General features: G+C 33.2%; 1 protein-coding gene across 4 annotated transcripts in view; it reads right to left on the reverse strand.

Moving 5' to 3' along the window:
• TBCK (TBC1 domain containing kinase) overlaps nt 1-17,085 on the reverse strand; it is a 237,684-nt gene that overhangs the window by 184,731 nt on the left and 35,868 nt on the right. For all 4 annotated transcript variants that reach the window (XM_081226529.1, XM_081226526.1, XM_081226527.1 and 1 more), the window contains exons 4-6: nt 6,412-6,526; nt 4,853-4,926; nt 142-283 (exon numbers count right to left, since the gene is read on the reverse strand). In XM_081226529.1, coding sequence (XP_081082655.1) covers nt 142-283; nt 4,853-4,926; nt 6,412-6,526 — 331 coding nt within the window. The remainder of the gene's footprint in view (nt 1-141; nt 284-4,852; nt 4,927-6,411; nt 6,527-17,085) is intronic.

A 17,085-nucleotide genomic window follows, 5' to 3' on the forward strand; every position in this document is an offset into this window, starting at 1 on the left:
GAGATTTATTTCCCTGTTATCTAGTCAATTTGCAAAGCTAAAACATGCTATTGATATTACTAAATAGCCTTCGCATCCAAAAATACTTTTCTAAGAAACACACAATTTATTTTTATGAGTTTACTATTTCTTTATACATACCATACAAAGCTCAAATAAAATGATTCCAAGAGACCAGACATCTGATTTGGGGCCAGAAGGCAATGGTTTCTCACTTGGCACATGATCATTGGTTTTGAAAATTCCTTGCGCAATTACCTCAGGTGCCAAGTATGATGGATACCTAAAATGGTATATTTTAGAAATGAATAATTACTATGAGCTAGAAAGGGGGAAAGAAGTATGTGGTGGTACGTTTTTACTATCAGTACAGTACGACCTATGTAAAAGCTCAATGCAATTAAATGAACAACTCTTTCTAGGAAGAATTCTAAACTAACCATAATACAGGCTTTTATGTCTAGGAATCAAGAGCAAATACATGAGTCTCAAATAATTTAAAACCTATTGTGTCTCTGCAATATTAGTTCCTTTCTTTGCTTTCCTCTGTGTTAACAAATTGACCTCTTGCAGCTTTCTAGGTTTCCAGGCGTTTCTCCTTCTTCCTTACTGCCTATCTTCTCTTTATACTTAACTCTTATTTAAAGCATATATTATCTTTGAAAATAGTATTTATTCTTTTGAACAGTAGCAATGTCAAAATCTGTAAAAATATATAAATTGAAAGGTAAGACTCTCTCCCACCTCTGTACTCCAGTCGCCCACACACATGTATGTATAAATAAACTTTATCACCCATCATCATTGCCCCATAGGGAAGCATACTATATGCACTATTCTGTACCCTTTTTCACTCAAAATATACTTTAGAGATCATTCTAAAAAAATAAGTATAGATTTGCCTCATTGTTTTTGAAAACTGCCAATAATTTCATTGTATTGATGCATTTAATTTACTTGATGCAACTCTGAAGAAGGATATGTTGGAAGTTCCACTCTTTTGCTATTACAAACAATGCTGACATGGATATGTTACAAATATTCCCTTTCCCATGAATGTGTATGTGTAGACGAAAGACAAATTCCTAGACATGGCACTACAAAGTCATAAGGTAGATGCATTTTAAATTTTGATACATGTTGCCAAGTTGCCCTTTCAGGTTATGGCAATTTATTTTCTCATAAGCAATGAGTGCCTACTTCCCCTTACCTTCACCAACACAAGTTTTTTGAAAATTGCTTTAGTAAATACAAAAGACAGAATATTAAATGAATAAGGTATAAAGAATAAAGTTTAAAAGAATACCCATGTACCTATCAAGAAGTTTAAGTAAAGAATATGAAATTATCACTAAAGGTCCCTCTCTGCTTCTCCCTAATTATACCTCCCTGGTATCCCCCAAAAGGAACAGACAACTGGAATTTTTGTGTTTATAATTCTCTTCCATTTCTTTATAGCTTTACCATATGTTTGCAACCCTAAAAAGTATATTGTTTAGTCAAGCATATTTCTGAACTTTATAGTATTGGAATTATGCTGATGGTATTCCTTTGTGATTTGCTTTTTTAATCAACGTTATTTAAAAGAGCCATCCATATAGTTGCATGTAGATTTAAGTCATTAATTTTTACTTCTATTTTATGAATATATCATAATTTATTCATTCTAATGTCAATGGGCATTTAAGTTATTTCCTGTCTTTTTATATTATAAACAATGTTGCTAGAAATACTATGTGTACATCTGCAAAAGTTTCCCCAAGGGTATAATAAACCTAGGATTGAATTTCTAGGCCATAAGACATGTGCACTTTCAACTTTATAATATCATGCCAAATGTTTTTTGAAAGGGATTGTATCAATTTATACTCCCACGAGCAGTGTACAACAGATCCTACTGCTTACTTCTCCAACACTTGTTAGACAGCAGTGACAGACTTTCTAATGTTTGGCCATCTGGTGGGTGAGACCTACACACCATTGTAGTTTTAATTTGTATTTCCTTGATAACTAAAGAGGCACATTTTCATACACATAAATTTGTACTATGATGTCATTTTACCCTAAGGTGATCATATTGATCTTCTAAATGAATGTGTGAAATCTCTGGAGACAAGTGAAGTCTAGTAGAAAAGCAATGAACTTAATATTATAATACCTGTATTCTAACTTCAGTCCTATCACATATTCTATATATGATTTGGGTTTCTTAATCTATAAAATAGGAATAATAATGCCTACCTCACAAAACTGTTATAAATATTAGTGAATACATAAAGAAGTATTATAAAAATGAAAAATATGACACGTATGCAATGTCTTAGCTTTGTCATCATTAGCATGATACATCCAGAAGGTAAACTGTTCATTTTTAATCCTGATTTCCAGCACATCTAACCCCAAAATAACTTCATGGGTAGTGAAAAGTCAAGCAATACTATGGGTAAATTGTTATATCTAAAACTTCTGATTGGTGATCTCTGGAAATATAGAGGTGACTTTTGCTCCCAAAATTCTAATTTCCTTTCTATCAAGGACTTGTTAATTAATAAAAATAATAAAACTTAGGATTTTTTAATGTAAATTATCTCCTTTCAACAAGTGTCTCTTCTTTAGCATAGCATTTTAACACTCTTACCGGAACTCTGCCGTGAGTATGACTGGTGAGATAAATGTAAGTGGCTTTCACCATCTGTCTGATGCTTTAACAAGGTATTAAGCTACTGGCCAAATAAAATGAATGTCCAATTTCTAACTCTTTACAATATTTTGAAACAGATGTTAACATTTTACTTTGTTGTTCTTTAATATTTGTCTTTTGAATCAACTGCAAGCTTCTTCTGGTGTAAATATTTTCTTTCATGACTTAGCTGTTTGATCACTTTATTTTTCCTGGCTAATGTTTCACATTTTGCTCTTTGATACTTTCTGGTCAGACCTTTTGGGTCAAAGACTTCAAAGTAAGCCAAACCAAATGGCACATGAGACCAATTCTATCCAAGCATTTTAAATTCAAACACAACTCTTCAAAATCCTTGATGTGCTTTAAGAAAAATCACTTCCTTTCTTCTATTCATCACTATAACCTAAAGAACCTTTAGTAAAAGGCAAAAAATGAAAGTAATTTTTGTTTGTATTGTTTTTGGAGTTCTCTCTCATACAAATTTAGACAAAATGAAGAAACACATTTACTACAGCTGCCTAAAAGCTATTTTAAAAGGCAATTATTACATATGATGAAGATACCAGAACTTTATTATGAACTTAATTTTATTATTTCAAAAGGTTGTTTTTAAAACAAATAGAGCGTAGGCTATTTTTATAAAATATTGTTTTTGTGCTTATGAAAACAATTGTTTGTTGCCTACAACCACAAGTTTTGGTATGTAAAACTATAAGACTATGAATTTATGCACATTAATAAGTAGGCCATCAAAACAGAAAATTTCCCATTAAACAATGAGCTTCTTGAAGAATGGGAACCTATCTTATCCATGTTTGTATATCCAGCAGCCATAAGAAAATGTATTTGATAAATATTTTCTTAATAAATAAAGGAAGGAATGACTAAACAATTTATTTTAAGATTATTAGCTATGGCCAAGCTAATGAAAATTTTAAGTGACAAAACTATAAGCTAACTTACAAAGATAAAAGGTAATTTATAAATGAGATCTTTTTTTAAAAACATCTAATTAAGTTTTTAGGCAATGTTTTCCTGCAGAAACATACTCCATGACTCCAAACCATAATTCCCAATAATGGAGTGACAGAACTGACTCTAGGGGGCCCAAAGAGCAAAACACAAATCGATACTATTAAACAGAATCTCACAGCAATTAAGAAATATGCTTAAGGTCTCTAGAAAACTGTATTATAACATTTTAATTTGCTGGTTTTGATAATTGTTTTGTGGTTATGTAAGAAAATTCCTTACTTTAGGAAATAAAAACTGAAGTATTGAGGGGTAAAAGACCATTATATACACTAATAATTCTTAAATAATTCAGAAAAAAATTATATTATACACAAATACACATATATGTGTAAGATAAAAGAAAGAGAGAAAAAAATGTAGTGAAATGTTAACATTTAGGAAGTCTGAGTTAAGGCTACACAGGACATTTTTGTACTATTTTGTAACTTCTATGTATCTAAAATAATGTCAAAATTAAACACTTATAAAAGAATTATATTATTAACATGTTTAGAAAGCAACCAAACAATAAATATAATACAAACATCTATATCAAAGCATTCAATTGAGTCCAGGATGAAATTAACTTTCATTCCTTTTTTGGAGGTTAACATAAATCTGGAATTCCGTATCAGAATCTCTCCAAACTTAAACACAGACTTTCAGTTAGAGAATCTTTCAGTTAGAGAATCCACCCCATTCCCTCTGATAGCTACAGTGACTCGACTTGAAGCTTAACGTACAATTACATCTTAAAGAACAGGGAATTAAACATAGAAATATTAGAAGATAATATGAGAGTGATTTTTCTGTCTTTTGAGGAATATACATTATCATTAAGTGAGAATCTTGTCAGCCTTCTTGCCTTAAATTTACCTAATTCTGAATGAAATAAAATTAATTTTAGTAAGCATTATAAAATGAAGAAAGTCAATAATCTGCTAGCCTCACTACCAATTCAATGAAAGATCAACATCAGGGACCTTCTGTATGCTGGGAAAAACTCATTGTCTACTCTTAGAAGTATATGGAAATTTAAGATATTTTTAATTTTAAAAAGGTAGTTTTATGTCAAAAATAATAAATTAACAATACACACACTTCATTAAAGATTAGAAAGTTTAAGCCGGAACTCAGAAAAAAAAAAATTCTTACCCAATTGGGAAATCAACATCATCACCATATGCTGTCATGTGATAAAGTCCAAATTTAGCCAATTTAACATGTCCCTACAATAATAAAGGGAGAAAAAAATCATTATAAAATGTTTTAATATCACTGACAGGGAAAATTATGATTATACATTTTATAAGTAAGGACACTATCATATAGTCAGATACATTAAGAAAATATTATATTTTAATTTGCCATAATTTTATTAAAAACTATTTGTCAGTGTTTGAAGTCTGCTTTATATTCATTACAAACATATATACACACGCACATATTTTATATATATATATATCAAAATGACAACATTTAAAAATTTTTGCTGCTTATATTTTCTGGGCTTCTCTAAATAGAAAAAATGTTCTTAGTTGTCTTGAATCCTCAATTAGAATACATTGTGGTAATCTTCACAAAAGAAAATTTTTTCAGGGAGTTGCAAGTCCATTCAAAATGTTATAATTTAAACTTGACATGGACGTTTTTAACTTGGAAAGGTCAGTTCACAAATCAAGATATTAGTGAATCTGCTTGATTCCCAACAATTTTTTATACTGTTTGAGAATAAGCATAATTATCACAAAAGCAAGATTCTTAAAAGGCAAAACAAATTTTATAAGTCCCTTAAGTTTTTCCCCCTTTAGATGTTTGACTTTAAAAAAACATAGTCAATTTAAAAGTTGTTTTCTTTTTCTCAAGAACTCTATTTCCCAGAATTACAAAACATTTATATTTTAAAACAATTCAGACAGTTAGATACTCTACTACCATAAGTATGAAATTAATGAGCACCATTTTATCTTTATTTTTAATATCATAGGGTATATATACTGAAAGTCTAGAAGAAAGTCAGAGAAAAAGAATAATCCTACTAATACAAAAAATAATTCCCCAGAAAAAGTTTCCTCAAAACTATTTTATATGCTTATGAAAAAGAATGAAATTATGATTATTCCTGAAAAAAATACCACCTTGCTACCCATAATTCTCTTAGAGGTTGACTAGCTTCTTAGAAATCCCCCATAAGATTTCCAAGTAGAGAATCAGCACTCCAATTAAAAAAAGAAGCTAGGTATGAACAGCTGGTAAACAATGAAAATAAATGAGGAATAAAGTGAAAAGAGGAAGCAGGAAAGAAGAATAAAGTGGAGAAAACACAGTTCAGTTGTGCTATGAGAAAAATATTCTATGTAAATAGTCAGAGAATCTTTCTTAAGATGAAAGCAAATTCAGAGAAGGAGTGGATTGGGAAGCCACAATGTGTATCTTTTAGAAAATGAATGGAAGGAAAAACAAAACATGAAGTTAGAAAATGGGTCTGGGGAAAAAAGAATAATGCATGTGAAAGACACACGGATTCATATAATTTAGAGATACTTTTTTTTAAACAACCACAAGTATATTACATTCATATAATCTTTTCATTATGAATACTCTTAAGACATATTCTAATTCTACAGTCCCTCTGATTAACTGAGTGGGCCTTATTTCAGTAGCTTCCAACGTGAAATAAAAAGCAAATATTTAATATACTATTTGTTGATTACCTTTCGATCCAAAAGGATATTATGAGGAGACAGTGCCCGGTGTACTATACCATGTTTGTTCATATACTGCAAGCCCTGAAGTATCTCAAATGCTATGCACAAAACCTTTGAATATCTACAAAGAAAACAAAAGAGTCACAGATCAATAGGTCAATTACAAAGCAGATATAGAACTTGTTTTAAGAAATAAAATGAGGTTCAGTGATAAAATTCAAAGATATATATATATATATATATATTTTTTTTGGCCACGTGCCTTGTGAGATTATAGTTCCCCGAACAGGGATTGAACCCAGACCTTCAGCAGTGAAAGTGCAGAGTCCTAACCACTGGACCACCAGGGAATTCCCCAAAGAGCTATATTTTTATTGTACCTCCTCTATTCAGAGAAAATAAACTCTACACGTTTTCTAAACGATCTACTTCAACATATTTTTGATTTTCAGCTTACAACAGAATTGATCTGACAAAGAACATACAGTTTTCTAAAGGCTACTCCAATTGAAGTATTATTCTTCCACGAAAGTAGTTTAATATTGGTGGTATACAAATGACCTTGAGCTTCAGCAGGCTGGACTTTGCCAAATTATCAGGACACTTTCAGATATATGGCAGAGCTAAGTCAATGAAAACCACATATATTGCTCAAGACAAAACACCTATGTCCCTGAAAAATAGCTGTATTTTATAGCAGATAGACATGAGCTTACTTTCCAGATCAATCCACAAAGCAACCTCCAGTAATTTATCAAACATTTCTTTCTTATCCTATTCTCTCTTAAGCCAACTTCCACAGGGATGCCCAGTTTCTTGTCTTGTTCTCTCTCTCTTCCTCTCCCTCTCCTTTTTTTTTTTTAAATAAAACATCATTCATATAGGAAGTTAGGAAGAATATACAGAAAAGTAGGGGAGAATAATTCAAACCCAATCCCCAAACCACTAATATTAACATTTGGGTATAGATCTCTTTTCTTCCCCCCCCTTTTTTTTTACACTTTAAATCAGACTTTAAAAAACTAAATAAATATGAGGGTAACAACTAAATTAATTTTTTAAAAGGTGTAAGTAACAAGCTAATAATAGAGATACAATGAAATTATATTAAAAAAAAGTCAACCTAAAAGCAGGGCAAAAAGCAGGGCAAATAAAAGGAAAAGCGAACAAAGAACAAATGGAACAATTAGAAAACAATTAACTTTTTTTTTTTTTTTTTTTTTGTGGTACGTGGGCTTCTCACTGTTGTGGCCTCTCCCGCTGAGGAGCACAGGCTCCGGACGCGCAGGCTCAGAGGCCATGGCTCATGGGACTAGCCGCTCCGCGGCATGTGGGATCTTCCTGGACGGGGGCACGAACCCATGTCCCCTGCATCGGCAGGCGGACTCTCAACCACTGCGCCACCAGGGAAGCCCAATTAACAGATTTTAATTCAGATATATCAACCATTACATTAAATGTAACTGCTCCAAACTCACCAATTCAGACTTGATTATATTCAGGTTACAAGGAACCCACATTAAATAAAAAGTGTTAAGTTAAAAGATCACTGATTGTCATGGGCTTGGGTGGAGGGAATGGGTTGATACAAAGGAGTATGAGAAAATTTTACATGATGGAATTGTTCTATTTTTAATTTTGATGATGGTTATAGGACTGAGTTGGTCAAACTGATTTAACTGCACACTAAAAAGGGTAAATTTTAAGGTATGTAAATTAATCGCAATAAACTTGACATAAAAAGTAGGCCAAATACAATTAAAAAAAAGAATAATTGCACTATGACTCCCTCCTCTAAATTAAAACCATAAGAAAGAACAAGAGATGAAAAGTTAAAATCTCTCTCTCTTCTCATCCTAGTCTGACTTTCCAGAAGTAACCATTTTTAGCAGTTTGTGTTTTCAACTCTTCTGGTGGTTAGACTTTTACATAATTATAATTAACTCTTCACTATGCAAGATGATATAATTAACATACTACCCCATTTTCCTTTCCTAACTCCTGATTTTTTAAATTAATTAGTTTATTTACTTATTTTTGGCTGTGTTGGGTCTTTGTTGCTGTGCGCGGGCTTTCTCTAGTTGCGGTGAGTGGGGGCTACTCTTCGTTGTGGTGCGCAGGCTTCTCATTGTGGTGGCTTCTCTTGTTGCAGAGCACAGGCTCTAGGTGCGCGGCCTACAGTAGTTGTGACATGCAGGCTCAGTAATTGTGGCTCACGGGCTCTAGAGCGCAGGCTCAGTAGTTGTGGTGCATGGGCTTAGTTGCTCTGCGGCATGTGGCATCTTCCTGGACCAGGGCTGGAACCCATGTCCTCTGCATTGGCAGGTGGATTCTTAAACACTGTGCCACCAAGGAAGTCTCTTTTTTTTTTATTGTTTATATTATTTTACATTATCAAATTTTATAAGACAGATAAAAGATACCTTTGCTCCTTTCTTGAAGGCTAAACAGATAAACAAGTAAATATATAACATGATATATAGCGATTAAGTGCTAAGGAGAAAAAGTAGAGAAGAGAAGAGACAATGTGGGTTGCTATTTTATATATACAGTGTGATCAAGGAAGGCTTCACTGAGCTGACATTTGTGCCGAAATCTAAAGGAAATGAAAAAGACATGCAGCTCCCTGGGAAATGTGTAATTCAGGCAGAGGGCACAGTAAGCAAGTCTTAACTGGAAGAATGCATAGCAGTTCAAAAAAAGAAAAAAAAACCCACCAAAAAACGCAATGAAGCAGTATGCAGTAGAATGAGCAAAGGGTGAGGCTGGGAGGAGATGAGGGCAGAGAGGTAGCAAGTCAGAGGGATAGATCATGTGAGGCCATTTAGGCCTTGGCTTTTACTCTAAGACAGATGGGAAGTATTTTGGTACACTGCTGCACTATGTATAGTAAAAATTTACCATGGAACTAAGCAGAGAAAAAAATAAAAACCTAAGCCACTTAACCCCTAGCTCTCCAGAGAAAATATCTCAGTCATCAGGATTTAATGGATACTATAATTTTATAATTATAACTCTATTCATGAATGTTATTATCAGCCACTATCATTTTTTATACCTCATATGATTCTTTTTGTGTTTCCTTTTTATTTAGCTAGAATATAGTCATGAGAAAATTTTTCGTAAGGGTGGCATGAGTAGATACTTTGAAGCATAGCATGTCTTAAAATGTCTTATTATTGTCTCTAAACTTAGAATTTCTCCATTGCCTTTGAGTGTTCTTTATTAATGGTGAGAAAATATCAGTCTGATTCTAATTTTGTTGTAGATACCATGTTATTCCTCTGTGGAAGCTTTCAGGATTCTTTTATACTTTATTCTTAGACTTATATTCCTATGAGCATGGCCTATTATTTAATTTCCAAGATCTCTTTTCTGGTCTCCAGTTGTTCCTTTTCAATACATCCTGTTCTTTGGCTATGGGTACATTATTCTTTTGAGTCTCTCTGAGGATAGTTATTAGAATTCTTTTAATTTAGGGGGAAGAAAAGTATGTTATCTTCATTTCCTCTGGGGTAAGTTTTTAAAAATTTTTTTTCCTCCCTTGCCTCTTTCTCTCAAACTATTTCTTCCCTCATATATCTGGTACTTCCTGGTTGTCAGCCATATTTTAAAATAAAGCAATAAGTTGATATTCCCCATGAAGTATATTAAAAAAACAATAAAAGTTACTATTTATAAAGAATTCTTATTAAACTGATCTATAAACTATTCTACTTTATCAAATAGTTTCTCCCATATTAAAGTGCCACAACAGCCAGTAGTAAGCAAATAAGATGAGATGAGAACAATTAAGAATTAATAGTTTTCATTAACATCTGCAAAAAAATAAACCAACTATGTAAAAGGAAAAGATTCCAAACTTTAAAACAACTACAATTACATTGATTGATAACTATGTGCACATGAAAGAATGCAAACCCCTCCCCTCTTAAAAACAAAGAAAAACTTTCCTTGAGATTGATTAACAAATAAAACATAAGAACCTAGTTTTCTGAGGTCATTTGCTGAGTCAACTTTAAGGTAGTAATATCTCTTGTCCTTGTTCTTCTCTCTGTATCTCTGTTTCTGTTTCTGTCTCTCTCTCTCACACACACTCTCACACACACACACACACACACACTTCACAAAATCGTAAAAGTTGATGCCATATTCAACTGTGACACTAGAGGACCTCAGCTGCACACTATTTCAATACAGATGTCTTTCTCGTGAAATTAAAACCAAATCTTTAAAGTGACTTTTTCATAAAACCAGTTCTGAAACAACTGAAAACAGAAGACTGCATCTTCTACTTTCTCAACCTGCTTTTGTTAGCTGATTTTAAGATATAATTGGAAAACACCTGCATGTCAAAAAGCACATTCATGCTATTATTGAGCTGATGAGCATTTACATTGAAAAAATTTTTTAAAATATGAACGTATAAAGCTGAGCTCATGACACATCTTTTCTTAGCTATTACTTGAGATTATATATGTATTACAGTTAATGAACTCAGTATTCTTCAGTTTAAATCAGACAGGAAATCAGATTTGCTTTTCTGCCCATTTGTGCTCTTAGGATTTAATTTTTAAATTTATTTTAAAATATAGGTATAAAGGAGAAGAAAAAGCTAATGCTATTTTCTATAACGGGAAAAAGAAATCAGTATTTGTGGAATTTTGTATACTTTTTTGTTTTTAACTGCTTGGTACTATGTTTTTAGGCCTCTGCATTTTTAGGCTCCATGGAAGAAAAATTGATCTCCACAATCAAAAGGCCTACGGCATAGTTGAAAACACAGATTTATAAACCGACAATTTTAATACAGTTGAATTCAATAGAATTTTGATACAATTATAATTCAATAATTAAGTTAGGAGATGATAATCATCTTTTTTCTCTGTCTTGAGAGTAAAAGAAAACATGAGAATTTATTTATTACATTGGTGAGAACAAAGCAGACCTACAAAAATCATAAATCTTGGAAAGTAATAAGATTAATAACTAAAAGAGAAAAAAACATGACTACCACCACCACCACCACCAAGAACAAATGTCGATAATTTCTAGGCATGACTCAACTTGGCTGTATTTGGATATTAAATATGGCTTAATGAATTTCAAATCTATTAATTTAGTACAATACCAAGTATGTTTTCTTTACCCCTTTCCAGATGTATTTCAAAGGAAATTTATACTGTGTGCTTCTGATTCAATCATCTGTAAATTATCTGCAGCTGTTTAGCTTAGTTGGTTAAAACATACTGAGGCCAAGATCATGGGTTTAATATCTATAAGGATTAGTTAGCTTCCCATGCTCATAGCCACAGATTTTCATCAAACTCCAGCCAATATCCTGAAATACAGACAGTTTGTCATGAGACATTGCTCAACTGCTACTTACTCAAAACATCTTGATTTTCAACTACAATCTCCTATACTTCTCTGTTCCCCATTCCTGAGGACCTGCTCTCTAATCTCATTAAGACCTTGAGACCCCTGTTATCTCAACCAGTCCTTTTTTTTTTTTTTGACATCCTTCTTTATTCTAGATCTATTCTGTCATTTCAGTATATTTATACATATACATATATATATATATATATATATATATTTTTTTTTTTTTTTTTTGCCAGGATCCTTAATGGCTTCTCATCAAATGGCTCTACCCCTGGTAGAATTCTACGTCTCTATTTTCTGACAGTACATAGTTGCAGGGTTTATTAATTCTATGGAAATAATTTCTGTATAGGTTTGTCTCTCTCACTGTACCTTGCGGCAGTGGTACCTTGAATACCTTGAAGCTTATTCAACTTGGAATCCCTATGCTTACCATAGTGCCTATAAGGTAGGTGCTCAATAAATGGGTATCAAATAATAGGTGTTCAATAAATGTATACAACCACATCCATGATGGTGCAAGAGGGTGGAGATAACAAGATTAAGTTCATCACCACTAAGGAAATAACAGCTCAAAAAAAGTATATTAGACTAGACTATATCAATGGGGTTAACTTCATTTATAAGAGAGTGTATAATTCTTCAGTAAGTCAAGAAAACATAAATTGCTTAAGTTCACACAATGGCTATCCAAAAAAGAAAGTACTAGTTTGCTGAAAATACACCTCTCCTTCTAGTCTTTTATTTACTGAAAGAATAATGAGCCACTGTATGGTGGGTAAAATGATAATCTTGTTAATATCTGGCTAAAACTGTGAATTAAACTAAGTTGTTAAGATAGATTCCTACAATTTTTCTAGCTCAAAAAAAATACTTGTTAGTATTTGGTATTTGAGTTGAGTTCACATTAAATCTGCATATATTAGGGGAGGCTTAACATCTTTATGAATTTGAGTTATTCTATCCAAAAAAAAAGGATGTGTTTCTATTTGTTCAAGTCTACTTTTATGTCTTTCAGAGTTTTTATTATTTTTTAAAAACAGGTTTATTGAGATATAATTGATATACCAAAAACTGCACATATTTGACATATTTGATGGGCTTGGACATATGCATACACTCATGAAACCATCACCACAATCAAGGTAACAGACATATCCATCACCTTCAAAAGTTTCCTTGTGCCCCTTTTTGTGTATGGCAAGAATAATAAATATACGAAAATATATAAGAAAACAGTGGGGAAAAAAATCAATGAGAGGGACTAATTCTGTCAGATTTAAAACATACCATAAAGATTCTCTTATACAACCCAAATGTCCATCAATAGATGGTTAAAGAAAATGTGGTATATACATACAATAGAATATTATTCAGTCTTAAAAAAAGAAAGAAAATCCTGCCATTTGTGACAACAATATGGATGAACCTGGAGGACATTATGTTAAGTGAAATAAGCCAGACACAGAAGGACAAATACTGCATGACTCCACTTATATGAGGTATCTAAAATAGTCAAACTTATGGAAGCAGAGAAGAACAGTAGTTACCAGGAGCTAGGGAGACAAGAAAATGGGAGCTGTTCAACTGGTGTAAAGTTTCAGTTTTGCAAGATCATTAAGTTCTAGAGACCTGTTGTACAACATTGTGCCTACAGTTAACAATACTGTACTGAACTCTTAAAAATTTGTTAAGAGGGTAGATCTCACATTAAGTGAGATCATACACAAATAAATAGGACTCAAGGAAACTTTTGGAGGTGATGGATATGTCTATTATGTACCTTGATTGTGGTGATGGTTTCATGGGTACCTGCTTATGTCCAAACTCACCAAATGTATAGATTAAATACTTGCAGTTTTCTTGTATATTAATTATACCCCAATAAAAATGTTGAAAAATAAATTAAAATGCAGAGAAATTCCTATCAGGCTCAAACCATCAGTTCTTTTCAGTATCTGCAAAGTTTCCAAGAAGAGATGTTATTCAGATTGCAAGAAATAGAGGCCAAGAAAGAGAATGAGAGGTCAGGATTGCGGAGATAGCTTTGGAAGTCATTCATAGATAGGTGGTAACTAAAGCCACACATGCTATTTCCTCAGACCCATAATCCCATGATATTTAAGGGCCATTCCATAAGCCAAAATACCCATACAGTCAGCAAACCAAAGGAGGAAACACATTTCTGGATTCTATGAGTTCAAGATGTTCTTTCACCTTATAAAACCTGATCATTCCCACAGAAATTTTCCTTTTGGTTTAAAACTTTCTTTACTTGGTATTAGCCTGAGGTAAAATGTTAAGAAAAGAGGAAACACAGATGAAATATAGTTAGCTACTGTGTGATTTAAGAAATGGAAAGGAAAAATAAAATACTAGTGATTAATGTTCAGATAATAAAACAACTGTATAACCCTGTGTTATCTTTAACCTAAACTGTCCTATAATTTCAAGGCAAAAGAACTAAACTAGTGTAGAAGTTTCAATGATTCACTGGTTTATAAGTTCAGAATTTGGAGAGGGGTATTTTCAGTGATGTGTTAATATCTTTGATGCTCTTAATTTGCCTCTACTCACTTACTAAATTTTGACACTTTTTAAAAAATATCACAATACTTAACAGAGCAATTTTTTTCTAAAGGAAAAAGAAAACAAGAAAGATTTTGGAATTGAAAAAGGAAATAACTCATTTTGCTACTGGCACACATGTTTGAGCCTAAAAGGATACCCACCCATACTAAATTTAAAAATTAATTTGCTTCGGGGACTTCCCTGGTGGCACAGTGGTTAAGAATCCACCTGCCAATGCAGGGGACATGGGTTTGAGCCCTGGTCCAGGAAGATCCCACATGCCACGGAGAAATTAAGCTCATGCACCACAACTACTGGGCCTGCGCTCTAGTGCCCGTGAGCCACAACTACTGGGGCCATGTGCCACAACTTATGAAGCCCGCATGCCTAGAGCCCATGCTCTGCAAAAAGAGAAGCCACCCCAATGAGAAGCCCAAGCACCGCAGCGAAGAGTAGCCCCTGCTCACCCAACTAGAGAAAGCCCGTGCACGCAAAAAAGACCCAATGCAGCCAAAAATAAATAAATAAAAATAAATAAATTTATTTAAAAAATTAATTTGCTTCAGATTCAGATGTTTTGAAAAGGAAGTTACATTGATCAACTGCTTACCGAAAGATTATTTTGTAATAGGTCTAAAAAAAAACACCAAACAGTCCATCTGTCCATAAGTTGTGAGACTGGGCATATTTTATAATTCAATTCTCACTCCAAAAAAAACAGTTGAAAGCTCTAAGTCTGGAATGTGACTAATTCTCAATGGGATACAATAAATTGGGAAATTAACTTTCCAACTTGAATACTAGATACCTTTCTTTTCTCAGAAGAAAATTAATTTGATAAGATCAAAATACATATGGAAAGCATAGTCTAGTGGTTTGAGGTTCAGACATAAAGCCAGGAAACTCTGTCACTGATTTGCTATGCTTGGAAAGTGTTCCAACTTTATCCTGCCTCAGTTTGCAGTTTTATAAAGTGGGAAATATAACACCAAACAGGGGCTAAACGGAGATCAATGAGCTATTACTGGCCCTACACAGAACGCTGATCATCTTAAAAGCAAAACAAAACAAAAAGTCCAAGTCCCCCTCAAAAAAAACTAGGGTCTTTATAATAAACAATATAATACCATTTTGTTACAACACATCTGTATATATATTGCCATAAATTAACAAAGATTGTAAACTGGGCTCTTCAATTATTTCCATGACCCAACAAAATCTGAAGAATGATTTTCTAATTTCTCTGTGAGAATAAAATCACCACTTGATAAGCAGAATTGGAGGATCCCAGGGTGAGCTGGGTATATTTCTGCCTCATCAATGTTTTCTTCTCCCAAGCAGCTTTACTATCCTGGCACAGAAAACTCCAAAACCATTTTTTTTTTCCACCAGAGTTACTGACACTGGCAGTGCAAATGCACTGGGTAATAAGTTCCACTTGCCAAGCCCTGGCAGCATTTGGGATGACATAAAGCTATAACTTTTCTCTAAGACAGAATCTATGATGGTTCATATTTGGTTGAATCTGTACCCTAGGTCATTCCTAAGTTTTTTTTTAATTAAACTTAAATTTATTTACATATTACTGTGTGAACAAAGAATGAACATATTACTATTACTGCTCAGAATTTTTATTTGAGGCCAATTTACATTCTTTAAGTGGAACAGTTCACATTTTTTAGGCAATCCATCACAACAGTGAACATGAGAGGGCCTGAATTTTATGCACTTGTTTAATAAAACGTCTGCTGCAAACAAAATTTATCAAACTGAAATGTTCAGTTCAATGCTGTGTTGGTCTGTGTCAAGAAAATTATAAGAAATATGACTGATGAAAATTTCCTATTCTATTTATCAGAAGTTGAGGTGATACAGTAATCATATTTTGATCAAAGAATCCAAAACTAAGGTTCCTATGATCCATAGAGAAGGTAGAACAAGGCAAGATAACAATTTAATAGCCAGGGCTTTGTTCTCAAACCTAATGTAGAACTCTAGGGAGCTTTGTTTACCTACATAGCTCCTTTTTCCTAAGTCAGATCACCTAAATGAATCCGTTTTGTCTATTTTTCCTAACCTTCAACTAGAGTCACAGGTCTTAACACTATGATGCAAGAAAGATCAGACTCATTTCAGCATGCTTTTAGAAGAGAGAGTGAAAAAAATCTTTTACCCATAGAATCCCATAATGACCCGAGAATACTGTTTAAAAATTGGAAGACAGTTATTTTTTACCAAGTCACAGAAAAGTATTATGTTAATGAATGATAATGTTAGTTGATGTAGCCTAATGGTGCCCCCTCCCCCAAAATATGTCTACATCATAATCACTGGAAACTGTGAATGTTACCTTATTTGGGAAAGGGTTGCATTTGAGGAGATCATCATGGACTATCCAGTTAGGAACAAAATCCAATGTCAAGTGCCCTTATAAGAGAGAGACACACAGAGGAGGAGATGTAAAGACGGAGGCAGATATTGGAGTGATGCGGCCACAAGCCAAAAGGAAGCAAAGGAATACTGACACCAGAAACTAAAAGAGTCGAGGAAGGATTCTTCCCAGGAACCTCCAAAGGGAGTAGGCCCTACCAACACCTTGATTTCTGACTTCTGATCTTCAGAGCTGTGAGATAATAAATTTCTGTTGTTTTAAGCCACTCAATTTGTGGCAATTTGTAGCAGCAGCCATAGAATCAAGTACAGTTGGCTATAAAGATACACATG

The sequence above is a fragment of the Mesoplodon bidens genome (genome assembly GCF_964165515.1).
Source record: "Mesoplodon bidens genome assembly, chromosome: 1".
NCBI lineage: Eukaryota > Metazoa > Chordata > Mammalia > Artiodactyla > Ziphiidae > Mesoplodon > Mesoplodon bidens.